At 33.7% G+C, this 19,855-nt stretch overlaps 1 protein-coding gene, 1 long non-coding RNA gene and 1 pseudogene across 10 annotated transcripts; 2 read left to right on the plus strand and 1 right to left on the minus strand.

Moving 5' to 3' along the window:
• Positions 1–3,076, plus strand: LOC111984941 (UDP-glycosyltransferase 73D1). Its single transcript, XM_065782625.1, has 2 exons — positions 1–1,592; positions 2,848–3,076. Exon 1 carries the CDS (start codon positions 75–77, stop codon positions 1,533–1,535), a length of 1,461 nt encoding a protein of 486 aa, XP_065638697.1. The 5' UTR covers positions 1–74; the 3' UTR covers positions 1,536–1,592; positions 2,848–3,076.
• Positions 3,077–4,634: 1,558 nt separating this feature from the next.
• On the plus strand, positions 4,635–5,371 carry LOC111984962 (ethylene-responsive transcription factor RAP2-4-like; annotated as a pseudogene).
• An 8,651-nt stretch (positions 5,372–14,022) lies between these two features.
• On the minus strand, positions 14,023–19,267 carry LOC111984942 (uncharacterized). Of its 9 annotated transcripts, none has more exons than XR_010632698.1 (8): positions 18,851–19,263; positions 17,603–17,985; positions 17,394–17,504; positions 17,046–17,201; positions 16,130–16,182; positions 15,233–15,342; positions 14,819–14,918; positions 14,023–14,237 (listed from the first exon to the last, which is right to left on the minus strand). It is a non-coding gene; the product is annotated as an uncharacterized LOC111984942 (long non-coding RNA). The 9 variants fall into 9 exon arrangements; XR_010632692.1 differs by lacking the exon at positions 15,233–15,342 and having other exon boundaries at positions 17,603–17,742; positions 17,833–17,985; positions 18,851–19,257; XR_010632696.1 differs by lacking the exon at positions 15,233–15,342 and having other exon boundaries at positions 17,603–17,665; positions 17,833–17,985; positions 18,851–19,256.
• Between the last annotated feature and the right edge of the window lie 588 nt (positions 19,268–19,855).

Genomic DNA, 19,855 nt, shown 5'->3' on the forward strand with positions numbered 1-19,855 from the left:
CCTTATAAAATTCATCTCGATCCGCTTAAGCTTGCAACCATTAACATTGTCAGTAACCAACCTATTCTTCAGCAATGGCCTCCCAAACTAGCCAACCTCACTTTGTCTTGATACCACTCATGGCACAAGGCCATATGATTCCCATGATAGACATGGCCAGGCTCTTTGCAGAGCGTGGCGTTATTGTTAGCTTGGTCACAACCCCTAACAACGCCTCAAGATTTGACACAATTGTTCATCGAGCAAAAGAGTCTGGACTCCCACTTCGCCTTGTACAAATCGAGTTCTCATGCCAAGAAGTGGGACTTCCTGTTGGGTATGAGAATCTTGATATCCTACCTTCACCAGACTTACTAAGAAAATTCTACAAAGCTCTTAGCTTGCTACAAGAACCACTAGAAAAACACCTCGAGAAACAAAATCCCCCTCCAACTTGCATTATATCTGACAAGAGCCTGTTTTGGACGTCAAAAACAGCTCAAAAGTTCAACATTCCAAGGCTTGTTTTTCATGGGATGGGCTGTTTCTCACTTCTAAGCTCGCATAATATCAAATACTACAATGCTCATCAATCGGTCACTTCTGACTCAGAACCTTTTGTGATTCCAGGACTGCCCCAAAGAATTGAAATAACAAAAGCCCAGCTGCCAGGAACATTTGTTACACTTCCCGATATTGATGATTTCCGAGACAAGATACAAGAGGCTGAATTAACAGCTTACGGGGTTGTAGTAAACAGTTTCGATGAGTTAGAGAATGAGCGCGTTGAGTTGTACAGAAAAGCTATTAACAAGAAGGTGTGGTGCGTTGGGCCAGTTTCTTTATGTAACAAGGAGAATTTGGACAAGTTTGAGAGAGGCAACAAAGCTCCAATTGACGCGCATCAATGCTTGGAATGGCTTAACTCGATGAAACCAAGGTCAGTTATTTATGCTTGTCTAGGTAGTTTATGCCGCCTTGTTCCTTCGCAACTAATTGAGCTTGGGTTGGCTCTAGAAGCATCAAATCAGCCATTCATTTGGGTAGTCAAAACAGGACCAGAGTTAGAGGAGTGGTTGTTGAAGGAAAATTTTGAAGAAAGGATCAAAGGGAGGGGACTCTTAATCAGGGGATGGGCTCCACAAGTATTTATTCTATCCCATCCAGCAATAGGAGGGTTCCTAACACACTGTGGTTGGAACTCAATAATAGAGAGCATGTGTTCTGGGTTGCCAATGATAACTTGGCCTCTGTTTGCCGAGCAATTCTTTAATGAAAAGCTAGTTGTTGAAGTTTTGAGGATTGGAATTCGGGTAGGTGTGGATATCCCTGTGAGATGGGGGGATGAAGAGAGAGTTGGGGTGTTGGTGAAGAAAGATGAGGTTGAGAAGGCCATAGTTATGTTGATGGATGTGGGAGAAGAAGGTGAAAAGAGAAGAAAGAAAGCAAGAGAACTTGGAGATATGGCAAGAAGGGCAATGGAAAAAGGAGGATCTTCTCAATCGAACTTGTCAGCGTTGATTGAAGATATAAGAAGACAGTCCACTCAAGACTAAGGAGAAGTACTGCTCGGAGAAACTGCTAATGGTCACTAGTTCAGTCCCTACGGTTGTGTAAGACTTCTAAGTTTTATTTACAAATTTTTATTTTGGTAGTAACAAGGCTGCACACATTGTTATATACAAAGAACACGCATTCACTTTTTTCGTAGTGAACTCATGACTTGAAGTTGTGATTTTTAAGTCATAAGCTCAATACAGAAAAGCAAACGTATGTACTTTGTGTGCAACAGTTTGTGTGAAATAAAAACTGCTCTTTTAATTTACATATAAATTTCATCGAGAACATCCTATAAATAAATGTATATATACTGCAATAAAGAGTTTAAGGTTTTAGCAAAAACAATAAAGTGTTTAGGGGATTGACGACTTTTTTCTAATGCTTTCGATTTGAATTCCAGTCATATTATATTATAATTCTAATAATTTGTATACATACCTTTTTCGGATTATTTGTATGTCACTAATGCGAAAAGGCTATAATAAATATTACCCGTTGACTTGCCAATTGGTTTATGTAGTTTGTGAGATAAGTGAATGGCAATTTCTTTTCATTATTTAAATAAATAAATAAAACCAAGCAATAATAAATATTACCCGTTGACTCGCCAATATGGTTTGTGTAGTTTGAGAGATACGTAAATGGCAATTTCTTTTCATTAGTTAAATAAAAAAATAAAAACCAACAATTTCTTCTTAGAGCCATTATCCAAATATTCCAATGATTTAGAAAATGCTCACGGATCTGTATGGTGAACTACAAAATATACATGTCTGACAGATGGATGGGTCACAAATCTACAATTCTAACGTGAATTTTAGTATAACGATTTTAAAGGACTATTAGTTAAATCATGAAACACAGGAATTGGGTGGTATTTGAAAACACCCCTCTGAACTCTTGCCTACACAAAACCTGCATTCAACAAGCTATGGAATTTCACTTTTGTGTGGGTAAAGTGCGCATTCCAAAGCCTCATTCAAACAACCTGGTTTGTTGGCACAAACTAGAGGAGGGGTGGTTTAAATTAAATTCAGATGGAGCGTCCTTAGGAAATCCGGGCAATGCGGGAGGTGGAGGTGTTATCCGCAACTGTAATGGCAATTGGGTTAAAGGTTATAAAAGAAGAGTTGGGATTGCAACTAGTATTATAGCTGAATTTTGGGCTCTCAGAGATTGTCTCATACTTGCAGACCAGCTAGGAATAACTCATCTTGCTGTGGAGCTTGATGCAAAAATTATTGTGCAACTTGTACTTTCAAATAATAAAGCTAACAAAACTTTTTCTCCCCTCCTAAATGACTGCAGGCTTCTCCTTAATCGTTTCCAGCAGTTTAAAGTCAACCACGTTTACAGAGAAGCTAACAGAGTGGCAGATAAGCTTGCAAAGGAAGGATGTTCTTCCTCTTTTGATCTTGTTATATTAGATAATCTTGACTCTGATGAAATATGTACTATTTTGAATGTTGATGCTCAGGGTCTGTACATGTTAAGGCGTACTGCCAATACTCCTGTAATTTTGGCTTGATAATGTTAATATTCCTTTTAACCAAAAAAAAAAAAAAAAAAAATCCTAATTGACGTTTTCTAAATAATTATGGATCTAATCATAATTACTAGACAAATAGACATCCAACCAATCAATAATATTTTGAAGAAATTCCAAGGGGGATTTTACTATATAACATGTTTAACGCCACTTAACCCAAAATATAAGTCTATAAATATAGACCCAATTATGTTCTATCTTGGGTGAAGTTAAGATCACAACTCACAAAAATACTTAATTTATTTAGGAGGAACTACATTGTTGGTCCTTAGAGTTTGTCTACTGAGCGCTTTTAGTCCCTAAAGTTTTAAGTACGCGTTTTTTGTCTCTGAAATTTTAAATATGAGTGCTATTAGTCAATTTGTTAACTTCCGTCTAACGGAACATTGATGTGGCATATTTAAATGACGTGGCAACCTATTTATTATTAAAAAATTATATATTATATTAAACACATCAGAATTGGGTAAACCCAAATAATGTGGGTCTTCAAGACTTCAACACATCAAACCCATGTCTTTCTCCAAATTCAAAGTTCCTAGATTTTTTTTATCTTTTCCTCCTTTTTCTAGGAATCCAAACAAGACCAAGGAATATGTTTATGGAGAGAGAGAGAGAGAGAGATTGTAACTAGGGCTGGAGATATCTACATAATTGCATCTATACACAACCAAGCAGATATCTCTCAAGAAAAAAAAAATACCCATCTCTCAAATTGAACACTGAAAAATCCTTAGACCCTCAACTTAAATGCTCACAGTATAATAATTTCAATATGTATTTGATCAAATGGTTAACTGCAAATACTCAATACAATGATCACTTCCATTTCTGACCCAATGAATTAATGAAACCAAAGAATACAAAGTTTCAGGTTCAACGAATATATGTATCTACATGTAAAATAAGTGTTCATGCATAGTGAGAGATCCTACTAGAGTGTTTGATGTGTTGAAGACTCATATTATTTGGGTTTACTCAGTTCTATGTTTATAATACGATGTATAATTTTTTAATAACAAATAAGTTGCCACATCATTTAAAACATGCCACATTATTGTTCCATTAGATACATAGACAAACAAAGTAATTGAAGTTAATAGAGAGACTAATAACACTTATATTTAAAACTTCAGGGACTAATAATACTCGCTTGAAACTTTAGAAACCAAAAGTGCTCAGCAAGTAAACTTTAGGGATTAGCATTGTAATTTCCCTATTTATTTACCCCCTTACACATAATCATTAAAATTAAATGGGTAAATTTCATTAGCTACCCCTAAGGTCCTAAGGTTTGGATTAATGCCAAGTAGGTCCACAACTTCTCAAAACTAACCAATTTAGTCCCAAGTACCTCTAAACAGACTTAACAGACGTTATTTTTTAACTCTCCATTCTCTCTCTTCTTCTCTCTGACCCAAACTTCTCTTCACTCTTCTCACTCTATATCTCAGACGTTTCTATTTTGACTTTGATTTTCTGTTTTGTGTTTGAAACCAAAAACCTGTTCTTTAATTTTGATAAGAACCAGGTTGGTCTTATTTTATCTTTGTTTGGTCTAATTAAATATTCTGAGTGTTTTGAAGGCATGGCAGCTACGATGGATTACTACAGTAGCAGACCTCTTCAATCATCAGTACCCTTTGGGGGTGAGCTAATGGAAGCACTTGAACCTTTTATGAAAAGTACTTCCTCAACACCGACAACAAGCTCTCCCTCTGAAACGGTGAAACCCGATCTCCATTTCTTTCTTCTTCTTCAACACCTTCTCTCTCTTCTTCTTCTTCTTACAACAATCTTTCTTTCTCTCCTTCAGTCCCAACCCAAACCCAGCCCTCTTCTTCATACCCAAATGGTTGCTCCACCTCGATGATCCACATGTTTTCAGACGGGTTCTTGACTCAAAACGTTATAGGTTTCGAGCAACCGGGTTCGATTGGGCTAAACCAACTAACCCCATCTCAGATCCACCAGATCCAAACCCAAAATCACCACCAACACCAACACTTTTACCCACAAAATCAACAGCCACAACATGGTTCTTGTTCTTCAAATACCCTCAGCTTTTTGAGTCCCAAACCTATCCCAATGAAGCAAGCAGGTTCCCCTCCAAAACCAACGAAGCTTTACAGAGGGGTCAGGCAGCGACATTGGGGCAAATGCGTCGCTGAGATTCAGCTTCCAAAGAACCGAACTCGGCACTGGCTCGGTACCTTTGGCACAGCTAAAAAGAGAGAAGAAAAGTATGGGTCAGAGAGGAGAAGAAAGAGAATGGAGAGTTAAAAAATAACGTCTGTTAAGTCTGTTTAGAGTTCAAGTGGTACTCTGAGACCAAATTGGTTAGTCTTGAGAAGTAGGCCTGCTTGGCATTACCCCTAACCTCTGGAGTAGTTAGTGGAATTTATCCAAATTAAGAGATCGTTTGGGCAGCCCGTTTACAATTTGCATTTGCGTTTTTTTTTTTTTTTTTTTTTTTTTTTTTTTTTTTTTTTTGCTTTCAGCCGTATAAAAAGACTTTTTCAACTGTGAATGCACTGTTTATAATTACTGTGCGGATACTGTTTAATGAACAGTAGCTGTACTGTTGACTTTTGTCAATGAACAGTGCATATGTGCACTATTCACGGACCCACAATTTTCACTTTTCAGCAACGTTTTCATTAAAAATGGGTTCTACGATATTATTCACACATTTAAAAATTATTTTGCTACAGTGTTTTCAGTTTTCAGTTTTCAGTTTTCAGCTGCATTCAAACGGGCCCTAAATTAAAATTTGTGAGGGACAAATATGCGGTGATAGACAAATTGGATGTTGTTGTGAATTCTTTTGTAAATTTGTGTTGTGACTCTAGCTTTATTGTTCTAATTTCTCAAGTTATTTATTTTTCCTCCGTACGGGACTTTCACTCACATTTGTATACAATAATCTCTCGATATGAATTAAACAAAAATTTCATTTAAAAAGGACTGAAGTATGAACCAAAATATTTTGAATGTTAATTGAGTTATATTTATTTTTAATTTTACGTGAATATATATAATTATGTATGTAAAAGACCTTTATTTTCTAGAAACAAAAATTAAACTAATACTTTCGACTTAGTTATCAGTCTTATAAGATATGCTTAAACTATTGGTTAGTCAACATTACATAAATAAAAGTACCTTTATGCAAGTTAGTTATTAGTCTTATAAGATATGCTTAAACTATTGGTTAGTCAACATTACATAAATAAAAGTACCTTTATGCAAGTTAGTTGAAGTGTAATGTGAACACAAACAATTGCACTTCAAATGCATTTAGTAGAGATGAGTATGGGAAGCCAAAGGCCTTGTAGCTGAATTAGTACCTTTCCATGTACAAAGTGTTTGGAAATTTAGGGGAAAAAAAAGGTTCGAGCTACGGGGTCAAAATATTTAGAATGTTAATTGAGTTATATTTATTTTTAATTTTACGTGAATATAAATAATTATGTATGTAAAAGACCTTTATTTTCTAGAAACAAGCATTAAACTTATACTTTCCACTTAGTTGTCAGTCTTATAAGATATGCTTAAACTATTGGTTAGTTAACATTACATAAATAAAAGTACCTTTATGCAAGTTAGTTGAAGTGTAATGTGAACACGAACAACTGCACTTCAAATGCGTTTAGTAGAGATGAGTATGGGAAGCCAAAGGCCTTGTCACTGAATTGGTACCTCTCCTTGTACAAAATGCTTGGGGGTTTAGGGGGGAAAAAGGTTCGAGTTACGAGTTTAACAGCATGTTGTAATTATCTCTCAAAAAAAGAGATGAGTATGGGAAGGTAGTTAAGGCTTAGATTGAACAACTATATTCCGTTTGGGGTATGACTTAAACAAGGCATAAGTGTCCCTAGAAGACAAACATTGAAATAACGTTGCACTTAGAAACTTGGGAAGACTAGATTCACAATGCAATTTCTTTGCCTCCTTTAGGATTATATAGGAATTTCTTCAAAATTGCAGTGGTGAAGTGGAGAGGTACTCACCCAATACCTTAAGGATTCGTTTAGTTGAAAGGATAGAAAATAAGGAGGGAGTGGAAAAGTGAGTGGATAGAAAAAATTTAGTTTTCTCTTCGTGTGTTTGGTCGAGGGAGTGAAAAAGTAAAGAGGTAGAAAACTCTTTTATTTGATTGAGTAAAAAAAAAAATGAGAGAATAAAAAATGTAGCTTGTATAAATTTACTCACGTGGCCCTAATACACAAAAACAATTTTTAAAAATAGTTTATAAAAATTAATTTTTTTTTTATTACCACAAACTAACCCAACTATTAAAACATATCAAATGCAAAAAAAAAAAGTTGTATATGATATAAAAAATAAAAAGGGACAAAATTTGTGCACTACCATACCTAAAGAAAGAAAGAAAGAAAAAAAGTGGGCCCCGGGGGGGTAGGTGGGGAATAGTGTAGCAGGTAGTAGCAGTAACATTTTCACCAAAAAAAAGAGAGAGAGAAGGAGGACCAACATATTAAATTAATAAATAAGTGGAGGGTAGATGTGTAATTTCACATCAAACCCACTTCTTTCCCACCTTTCTCTCACGTTTTCTCTCCAAATTGGGAAGAAAACTTTTTCTTCCCCTCCAACCAAACGGAAAATTATTGTGTATTCCTGGAGTACTATAAATGCGTACTCCCTCATTTCACATAAATAGTAAGTCTCACTAATTCAATTCATGGTGAGACCCACCATTCATGCGAGAGGGGGGACTAGAGTGGTCAGTGGTCACCATGACTTTGGAGTTTTCTACTTCTCTATGTCTCTCTTTTTTGCTGAGATCTCTCTTTGTCTCTCTAAAATAAGGAAATGTATTTGGTTATGAGGAGCAAAGTAAGTTTTTAGGCTTCTCAATTTGCAACGCATCATTTCATTCTTATATTTTTTATTCTTTTTCTTTTTTAGAGCTTTTTTGTTCAAAAATCTTAAATAATAAAATATTGAGTCATAATATTTTTTTAAATCTTTATACTTGGGATTGTGAAAATTTTATAACATTTTGCAGTTGTTACAATATTTAGCCAATTAAGTCCAAAATTTACCCACATTAGTTTACGTAAAATTGAGTAAAAATAAATTGTCGCTACGGTAACCATGTAAATTTATATTGATATTATTCATTTTACATCTTTTTTTTTTTTTTTTTTTTAATTTTGTTTACAGGTGTATTTAGATATCGCTTATTTGTTAAAAACTGAAAACTTAACGCTGAAAACACTATAACAAAATAATTTTTAAATGTGTGAATAGTGCTGTGAGACCCAAATTTATTTTGAAATTTGTGTTTGGATGACTTTTGTGAGTCCGTGAATAATGCCATGAGACTCACATTTTTTCAGCAAAACGCACAAACGTAGAGAGGAAACGCTTCCCAAACGCACACTATATATCCCGAGGATGAAAAAAGAGAGTAGATGATGGTATTTGAACCTTGGGCCCCCATCTAGGTCGGTCTCTGGATTTTATGGTCACCACCCTTATATTGAAAGTGTTAAGTTGAAAATTCATAATAATTTCGAAGGAATTTTAGGAGTGGACCAGGACCATCCTAGGGTGACGGTCTCATTAGAGATCATTTAGGTCATTGTATTGTTGGTTTTCTCCGTGAACATTGGACATTCAACATGTATTAATAAAGAACTATGGGTTTCATAAAAATAAATAAATAAATAACTATGGGAGGTAAGAGAAGATTTTATTTTTAGCTTGGAAGTTAGATTTTAGAATTCTCGTCCTTGAATGTGACTTGCTATAAGTATATGATTTATTTATATGATAATTTAATAGTTAGAGTAGGGGTATGAACCTTGGTTTCTATTAGAAATTTTAGAAAGTGATAACTAATTGAACTATAAAGTTCTTGACAATATATAAATTATAAGTTTTTAGTTGACACTTTTAATATTCCTCATTTTGATTCTTTGATTGCTAAATTGTAGGATTTTTTTTTGTTGCTTATTATTTGAAAATTAAAATGAAAGAGGAAGGATTTGAAACTTATACATGTCTTGAAAATATCAGGAGATGTCAACTAGTTGATCACTAAAAACTGACTCATTCAAGTGAAGCACGTCCATTTTAATTAATTAATATTAAAATGTTCCAAAAAGAAGTTGTAAGGTCACAATTCATAGCCCAAGCCCAAAAGATATGGGATATGAGCCCAATGAGCCCAGTACAATGAATTTGTAGAGAGTGGGTGAAAGAGCTGGGCTTGTGGTGGATTGAAAAACGTTTAATAAAGATTTCAAAAGAAGAACTAGCATGAACACATGTAAACTTCAATACAATAATCGTCCAAGGAGATAGATTATGAAGTAATCTATTAGTTCTTAAGGTTAATACAATTCTTAATTCAACAATAATTGCCTTTCTCCTCTCTCTCTCTCTCTCTCTTCTTTTTTCCGTCCCCATTCTTATGGAAGTTCTTTTACATTGTATAGTTTCCTCTAGACTTTCTTGATCGTACACTTGTTAATCATCTAAGCCTTCACTTGAGTACATGTCCCATCAAACATCTTTTTTAGCTCTCTGCGAATGGTGGTAGCTGAGACTGCACTGTTCAGGGGTCTTCTCCACATAAATGCGGCCAAAAAAGTTGCTGCAGTATATTTAAATTATTTAATGCGATGGTAGCAGTTTTTCTTTTAAATATTTTTGTGTTCTTATCACCTTTGTACGTACTTGAGATTCATCTGGATCATCATTAGAACTTCCTGGAAAGTCACCTAAATTACCCAAATGCGTGTTTGACCGATATTCCTTGTACCCGAGAGGGAACTACTCCTTGGACTATATGCCTCCATTCTTTTCTTCCATGATTCTCAACTTTAGGGCCTCTTCCAATCATATATTCCTCCTCGGACATATCCACATTCTCGAATAAGGCCCAAGGCCCAACATACAAATTTGGATTCTTATCCCCACAGAAGCTAATAGATATATTCGTAATTTTGAGGTTTTTTTTATGTCTAATCACTAGAAATTGACTGGTTCAAGTGAAGAGATGCCAACTAATTGATCACTAAAAACTGACTTGTTCAAGTGGCACATTCTTTTTAATTAATTAATATTAAAATGCTCCAACAAGAAGCTAATACATATATCCATAATTTTGAGGTTTTTTTTGTCTGAGTTCAAAATCAAATATTCCTTGCGTTTCAACAAAATACTCCCTTTGAGATTTTTTTAATTTATTCTTAAGGAAAAAAAGATGTTACATAATATTTAAAGAGGGATCTTAAAGAATTTATGTTATTGATTGAAGTTTGTGAGAGAGAGAGAGAGAGAGAGAGATGTAATGTATTTTGATTAGCTACTCAAACGTTGCATAGCTGTTGGATGACAGGGTAGGAAATTTTGAACATATCGATGTGTTTATAATATATTCCTTTATGAAGAAAAACAACCAAAATATAAAAAAGGATTAAAAGAAGTAATTCTATTCCCGCAACCCATAAGAGGATTGAAAAAAAGAAAAGAAAAAGGAAATTGTAAATTGGTATAGATTTAGAAAGATTAAATTTTTAGACCCTTCACTTTTACTTCATTTTCAATTGTTAAAGGCCAAAATTTAGTTGCAATGCAATTTGATAGAACTCTTCCAAACTGGGTTTATGAAGCGAACATGTATCTTATGTTATGTGCAATTTACCTAGTCAACACATTTATTTTACCTAGGTAAAACAGAACCCCAACTCTATCTCTGTCTCTCAACTATATCACTCGAAACATAACTCCTCCTGCACCACCACAACATCAAACACTGCCTATAGAGCTCAACAAAGAAGACATGATTTAGACTTGACCACCACCACAACACCCGACAAAACCAACTCCACAAGTACCAAAAGAGTTTCGCTTCCGAGAACAAGACATCTTTGGATTGGTTAAGTTGAGCTGTCCAGGGGTCTCGAATCTCGATGCCAATTGCCAAGGGACACAGTGAATGACGGTGGACAAGCACAATTGCAACCAAATTTTGTGAATTGTGAAATTAGTCCTGACGGTTTAATTTTTTTCAGAGTTAGTATCTATGGTTTATCTATCAATTTTTTAATATAAACAAATATAATTGAAAACATTTATGAGTTGTGCTATTTGATAAATCTTTTTGTTTGACGAATTCTATTTTAAAAATAAAAACAAAAGAAATGATTTCATTTGTTAACGTATTTGGATAAAATGACCAAATTAACTAATTTTTTACCAAAAAAAAAAAATGTTTAAACGAACTAATTTATCATGATTATTGTCAAAAAGGAAAAGAGCAAACTATTTGATAAATTGGAAACAACACCCTAACAACCTGTGGAGCTCGTGATATTCATGGCAGGGGATTAACATTAGCTGATGATTTTTTTTTTTTTTTTTTTTTTGTAAATATTTTAATCTATGACACCTGCTTCTGATGATAACTCTTTATTATCAAAGTTATGTTGACAATGTTAGCGTTAGTGGTGGGTCGGTGTGATACTCAAATCCTCAAATTAACGATTAATTATGTATTGTTATTGATTTCTTGTTAAGATGATCATACACAAATAGAGAGTAGAGACTTCCAGACACGAGTTGTCTTATATACTCATTTTACCTAGCAAAAAAGACAAAATATTTTCTATTTTCTATTTTTCTATTTCTTTCAATTGTAACTTTATATACATACATACACATATATATATATATATAATTTTTTAAAATGATTCGATAGTTATAATAGAGAGGAATGATTTGAACTCTAAATATCTTGAAAACATTAAGAGGCACACACCAATTAAGTTACAAGCTTTTGGCTCTATTATAACATTTAGCTGTTCTAAATGTAACTATAAAATGTACTAGTAGGTAGGCCTAAAAAAGTTGAACCCAAACCCGTAAGCCTAATTTAACGTGAAGCAAAAAATTAGATCCAAACCCAACTTATTTTAAAAGAATGAAACTTCAATTCAATTATTTTTTTTAAAGGTAATAGATTTTTGTTGGATGATTTCTCTCGGTAGAAAGGGAACGGTTGGTTTTATAATATCTCATTAATGACACACGATCTTTTGAGCATTCTTATTATAGTGGTTGCTTTTGAATTAATTTTTAGCAATGGAAATAATTCTTTTTTAGTATTAATCATGTCTTTTGCTAGAGAATGCGGAAGCCTTCATTTGCATCTAAAGTTGGTTATATGGATTTGGACTCAATATTTTTTCTGTTATTAAAAGAAAGAAAAATTTATTGATTTAAAATTGAAGTACAACATTGGTCAATAAGGCTAAAAAAATAATATAGTTAAATCATCAATCTAAACTAGAATATTACACAATATTTAGCAAAGACAACAACAAAGATTATGAGTGCAATAAAGCTTTTCATTGTCGGAATTAATGTTGTATATTTGAAATAGGTTGACCCTCTTGCTTTTCTCATATTACAATTCTCTTCTCGCAGAGTCACTTTCTTAGATTTGTTTTTGCACACGAAAAATTGTTATCCTAAATAGTGACAAGTATGATATTCAGTGTCCAAGGTACGTACCTCATTTCATATGGATTGGTATTTGGTAATCTCTATGAGAATACATATGCATATACTTACGTGCACTCCTACTACATGTTAAGGAGCTTCAGACTCGTCGTTGCATTAGCATGTGGTGTGTTGAACATATTGGTTGTTGGGCTAAGAGATAGTTGTCTGCTAATAGACATGGTCCATAAGGTCTAGAAAGGAATGAGATATTCTCAAGTGAAGCAATGTGTCCTCTAATCCTATTGTGCCTTAACAGATTGAGACAAATTTTTAATTAGAGTTTAAAGTAAAAGCCCAAATTGATATATTGATTTTTGCACTCAAAATGAGTATAGAACTTATATAAGTAACAAAGTCTTTTTTTTTTAAGCCCAATTGATATTTTGTTTTTTGCACTCAATAATGAAGATAGAAGTAATAAATAATTTAAAAGAAAAAAATTAGTGAGGTTAGTAGAAGGCCTCTTTGATCTACCTCAGAAAAGGAAAAGAAATAATCTCTAAACAGGACCACATGTCCATTTACGTTAACATGACACAGATGCAGAGCTCAATAACTTTTTTGGGCTGGGATCAACAAAATGTGAGTGCTAATGCTATTGTTGTAAGAAAAAGACAACAGTAAACATCCCAAATTGATATTTTATTTTATATTTTAAAGGGTGAATATGACCTTCTCTATGGTTCTTAATTTACAATAAAATGCTTATTTATATTTTCTCTGCTTATATTCAGGGTGAGGCTAGTATTTTGAGAGCTGGGGATTGGAGGCAAAACATGTGTAGAATATATTGTAAGAGCATTTCCATGAAAAAAACATTTTACACCTCTAAAATTCACTTTATTTATTTTATACCATCACTTTAACAATATACAACTCATCTCATTCTCTATTTTACAACCCATTCGATTATAATAATATAAAATGATTTTTTATATAATCTTTTATAAACAAAACACAAATCGGTCAAGTGAAGAGAGAAAGACAAGAGAATCAAATAAGAAAAATAATTTTACATTTGCTAAACCATAATATGTATATTTGCATTTTAGTGTAGTAATCACTACAACAAAGTTGATTTTTTTTCGAGAGTCAAAATCCTTGAAAAATGTATTAAAAGCCCTCAAAATATTATTTTGAGGGTTTAACTAACCCTTAATGACCTTTGAAACAAATTCCCTCGAAATGAAAATTTATATGGCCTTCATACATGACCCTCGACACAAATGTTTTACCTTTATCAAAGATTGGCAACCTTTGAAAATTTTGTCAGGGATAAAAGAACAATAACCTTTTTTTGAGGGTCTCCCAACCCTCAAAATAAGGTTTTTCTCTTAAAAAAAAATTTAAATAAAAACTCACCGCATGCACATAAAGTGTAAAGAACCACATATTAAAAAAATCTATATTATACCAAAACACAAATATCAAAACAAAATTCAATTAGCTTTCCAAGTTACTAAATCTTAATCTTAATATTATTCTATTTCAATGCAAAACAACCTGATGTACTAATGTTTAAAGGGTCTTACATAAAGAATTTTGCCTTCTCCCGGTACTTCTCAAAGACTGATGCATAGCCACGAACTTTCCCTTGCATTAAGAACTGGAAGGAAATAGACAAACCAATTAATTATGCACTTGTTAAATGGTTGAGGTGTTTGATTGAAAAACTGTCATACAATGAAGTCCACATTGACAAGAACAAGAAGATGTAAGTTCAATAATGAAATCTCTACAACTAGGTAAATATCCTAACCCAAGATGTAATGCCAACATTATCTATATGGTATTTATCAATAAAAATCTTATTCAACGTTGAAAAAAAATGAAGTTTTCCTTTCTAACTATTCTTGGGTTTCATCCCTTCCTATGAAATTTGTTTCCAGTTTTTTCAATTATTAGCCACACAATTTCAATCCAAATCAAAGCAAATAATTGACTCACTCCCAATTCTTAAAGGCAACATGCAAATAGGTCAAGTTCTCTCTTATAAAATGCATAATACAAACAGTTAAGTATATTTGAAATAAGATTAGACAAGTATGAACATGCACATACCTATTTCCTCATATAAAAATGCACAAGACATTAACAAGTATTCAGCAGGATGTAAAAATGGTAAGGAATTATCAAATGATGATGCTCTTAGAAAACTAAACTGTGAATCCCTTGACTAGAACTTACATGAATGCAACCTTTGACAGCAGCATGACGGCAAAAAGCTTGTGGTAGTTCCCCATGACCATAAATTGGATACATAAAAGCCCCAAGTGCATTTGGAAACCTGAGAGGGACAAGAACCATAAAAGCACATACTTGTGGCACCTTGCTTCTTAAAATAAAATCCAACCAAACATTCTTGATTCAAGGATGCAAACAAGAAACATAATGCTCTAGTGATACAGTCAAGACAGCAAAGCCCCAAAACCATCCATTATCCAAACAAAGATTACATTCACCTGATGAACCTATCCACACCATTTTAACAAGAAACATATATGTAATGGTTTTTTTCATATGCAGGCTACTATTGATTGATGAAATTAACGTCCATATTAACTCACACATACAAAGAGGAGGTCCAATCAAGTTTTATACCTTGATTGATGAAATTAAGGTCCATAAACTACCACTGTACTGAAAGTGCTGTGTCACTGTTGATATCAATAACTGAGAGGAAGTTCCAGATTACACGCCCAACAAGGCCCCTAAATTAAGGGTTCTCACATCAATATGGAGAATTAATTTAGGTTACTTACACTAAATATTTCATCAAGAGTTTGTCACTGCCATCAAGAAAGAATACAATGAAGAATAAACAGGGTATAAATTCATTTTTCTTCACAAGCTTTGTGGAATACAAATGTCCTACATGTAGAACGCTCCTTTGTTTCAAATTCTCATGGTCAGTTTCTTCACGAGTAATTTGCATGATTTCCTTATAAAGCAGAATTGTTTCATGCCAAATGTTTAACTAATGTGACTCTGATATTTTCCCTTCTACAAGAAAGGTTTCCATGAAAGTCAGCCTGATATTAAGACACATGAGGTGGAAAAGGCATAGTGCCTACAAAAGTTGTACATGCTGGCTCCTCACATTCTCACAATTTATTGTCAAATGAAAACTACTGTCTAATCTATAGATATCAATCGCAGAAGCACAATTTATACAGATACAAGAACCAGAGTTTGATGGCATAGAAGTTTTTAAGTTATAATTAGTACCATACAGTAATTATAATGCATTAAGGTTTTCTGGCAGAGAACTTGCTAAGTGGATCAATATGCACCATGACTGTCCTTAAACTGTTAACAAGGAATTCCAATGCAAATATATGAAAGAAATGAGGATATATAGTTAAGGAAAGAAACAAGGATCAACAGTATATAAACAAAGAGGGAACAAATGAGAAAACAATCCAAGAAAGGCCAATAATCTTATTGGCTTCATTGCAGACCTGTAATGAAAAGAGGGAAAAAACAAACAATACTTACTACTTCCATTTTTCTGATATCATAGCGTGCATATTGAGCCACCAAATATACAGCTGTCACAAAAAATAAGCGTTTTTAGATAGTAGCACCAACCCTAGAGACATGTCTAAAAATAAATCCCAACAAGACATGCCTAAAACTTGATTGGACCTCCTCTTTGTATGTGTGAGTTAATATCATTTGGATCAGCTGACTAATATATCATTTGGATCAGCGTTTTTAGATATAGATAATATGACTAATATATCATTCCTCTGGGAAATAATTTACAGTTTAAAAACATTGACAAACAAGCACGCAACATTTCTGTAAACACTTAAAAATGAAATGTTGCTCATTCCAGGCACTCAAAAACATTATGTATGGATATGGAATATGCAGCCGAACATGAAGCAGGATACATTCAAAAGTTCAGCAGACAAAAGCAGACTTGCAGTTTACTTTACTTTCCTCAAAATACATTCTCAATTTATTTGTCAACTACATGGATATCTCAAACAATGTGGAGTATTATCATAAGCAGAGAATGTTACATATTTTATTTTACCCGTAGGGTGCAGACTAAGAATCACAAGGTGCCAGAAAAGGCACTCTTTTGTACAATATCCTAGATTTTGTGGAATGAATGTAGCATATTGAGCTATGAACCAATAGATTACATTAGAAAAAAAAACCCCTAGGATATAAATGTGGATCCATTTTGACAAGTATGAAACCAACTGAAAAGATCTAAATTTATGACATTCCAGGGGTATACACATGATATGATGCAGGACGGAAGGTGTGAGCGGGCTAGATATTGTTTTAGCTAGATGCAAACCCTTATGGAAAATGATATTTGATGAATATCATGGATTATTCTCATGGTCAGTTTCTTCATGAGTAATTTGCATGATACCTCCAAAACTTATCTTACACTGTTTGGCAAGCTTGAACCATTCAGTATAGAAAGATCCCTCCACATCAATCCTTTCATATGTATGATGCCTTGGGACTTGGCAGCCTCCAATTGCTTCTTAAGTGAAGAGACTTCCAATCCCTATCCTGTTACCTCATTGAGATAGTAAGGAGCCTGAAATGACCATACTTCAAGATTGAATGAAAATTCCAAAAAAGAATAAATCAAATTTCCATCTTCCAACTTCCAAGTTACCAAGTCAGGTCAGTGTTAAATCTATGCTGAAAAAAAAAAGTCTTTTCACATAGTAGTTGAATACAACCAATCTTGAGCTTCTGAATAAAGTGCTACAAATTAGAAGCATACCAGTGTGCCACCATGGAGATCAATTGGAGCAGAGTATAAAGGGTGATGAGGAATGGGACAAAAAATTTCATCATTTTCTGATCTTATCAGTAATTGCATCATCATATGGACCTGGTAAGAGAGAAACACAATCTGTTATAAATGTATCAATTGGAAATGGAAAATACTGGCAGTTATAGAAACAAAAAGAAAGTGAAGTCAAAATTTACAGCCGGGCTTGCTCCATCTGTCAAGAAGATATCATTTGGATCAGCTAAGAAAACCATCACGAGCTTCAATACCAGCCGCAATAGTATCACATAAGAATAACCCAAAAAATATCATTTTTATTTCCTACAATAAAACAGAGCTACCAAACACCTTATTTAAATGAGAAGCAGCAATAACTATGGATTCAACAATCAAACAAAACAAATCAGAAGTAAAGAGAAAAGTATACCACATATGATATTTTGGGAGGAATTATCTTCCTCACTTTCCTTTGGGAGTAAATGCGTAGAGGTTATGCTCATTTTGTTCCTCAGCTAAATCCTTGACCTTCCTGATGGGATTTTCTCTTTGAGATTGATCTTCATCACCTACTATAAATAATCTATCCATATTGTATAAGTTAATCTGTTGGCAAAATGATTAAAATCTAAAAGGCTTTGTCTATGATCTGAATCATGTGTGACAAACAAATGAAGATTGTTTTGTGATTTAATCATAGATTACACTAGGAGATGAGCTAGATATGACATTGTTAATGATTTTTGGAAGTCCAGCTACAAAAGCTTTTGTGTATACTCCAAATTTCCTACAGAGAAGAGTACTCTTTAACACAAGTTTCAAATGTATAAATTATAAAATTGTAGCAACTTCTTGATATCACATAGTCCAGTCCTTTCAAAATTAGGGAAGTCAAAAAACTCTAACTTATACTCCATAACAAAAAAAAACCAATAAAAATGGTTAATCAAATTGCATTGATTTTAGCTTAAATAGCTTGAGAGACACAAAGACTCGCACTGCACTGGTATAATCAATATATCCATTGGGGAAACCTATATGATAGCTGATTTTCAATAATTAACAGACACATAGAATTTTCAAAATCAGCTTCAAACTCTTAGATTAAATACAGGAAAACAAACATAGCACCACCAGAAACCCTCATAGATCCAACCCATACTTAAAATGATACTATTGTTATACCACACCATTAACACTTAGAAACTCCTTTTTAAGCATTTCTTCAATATAATATGTTCAAGCCTCTTAGATCCAACCCATACTTCAGATTCCAAAGGAAATGTAATCCAAATCCTATAGCCCCCAAATTATACCAATGGTGAGGAAGAGAAATATCTACCGATGGAGAGAGAGAGAGAAAACGAGAGAGAATACCAAAATTTGTTTGGATAGTTCTGCTATGTAATTTCCATAATTTCTCGGGAAACAAACAAAGAAAGACAGACCTCTAATCGGAAAATGGGGTGGCGAAGAGTGCTCAGTCTATCAACCGCTCGCTTTTCGTCGGAGATGAGATAGCTGACCACCGTAAATCAACCCGTCGGAGATGAGATGAGCTCCGATCTTTGAGTCTTCTGAGATGAGCTCAAATCGATTTTGAGAGAATTTTCTGATTGTGGAGCGTGAAAAAAAATGAGCTTTCCCTTTTCTATTTTAATTTTGGACTTTATTTCAAGGGATGGAAATTTTGAGATATCTTTTTTCAAAGGTTGTGATAGGATGCGTTGAAAAATGTTTAAATTTGGAGCTACAAATAGCGCTGGAGCGTAGACACTAGCCCGCCTAATTTTAATAGAATATTCCGAGGGTTGTATAGGTTTATTTCGAGGGTTTTAATGACCATCGGAATAGAGCTAATCAAACTTATCCTCCCACCCCAATTTTTAGTGATGGTTTCGGCACTTTTTAGTTAACCCTTGAAAAAGGTGGGTTGAAAGAAGTCAAGTTTGCTGTAGTGATTAGTGAATATACTAATATCTATTGTTTGCTACAGTCTGTTTTAGTGTTTTTTTTTTTTGCTACAAGGTAATGCAAAATGCAATTGGGAATGCTCTAATAATGAACGTGAAACTAAAAAATTTACTTCACAAAAAGACTAGATTGTTTGTTTAGAGTCATTTTTTATCTCAATTTTTGAAAAGATTTGAGGCTTTTATCTGTAAAAACCTATTTTGACTTTAGAAATGTCTACCTCAAAAAGAAAATATTCAGTTGGATAACCTCACATATTAATTCATAAAAAACAAAAACTCACCCATACTAAAACTATGAAAGGAATCCAAGGGTATAGCTGAACTATTTCCCTAAACTATGGTTACGAAAAAAATTGGGACTCATGTATATTGTGCTAGTGGTTCGTGAATTGTATCGGAAGCTTCCTGATAGTGTCCTCGCGAAATGATTGAGCTCCTGTGAGGTGCCTCTAAGCAATTAATCCAAGTACATTTTCT

Source organism: Quercus suber, unplaced genomic scaffold (genome assembly GCF_002906115.3).
Source record: "Quercus suber isolate HL8 unplaced genomic scaffold, Cork oak 2.0 scaffold_308, whole genome shotgun sequence".
NCBI classification, from domain to species: Eukaryota; Viridiplantae; Streptophyta; class Magnoliopsida; order Fagales; family Fagaceae; genus Quercus; species Quercus suber.

What these genes read in the sequence shown, in the direction of transcription:
- LOC111984941 (XM_065782625.1), top strand. Translation starts at nt 75, where the DNA reads ATGGCCTCCCAAACTAGCCAACCTCACTTTGTCTTGATACCACTCATG.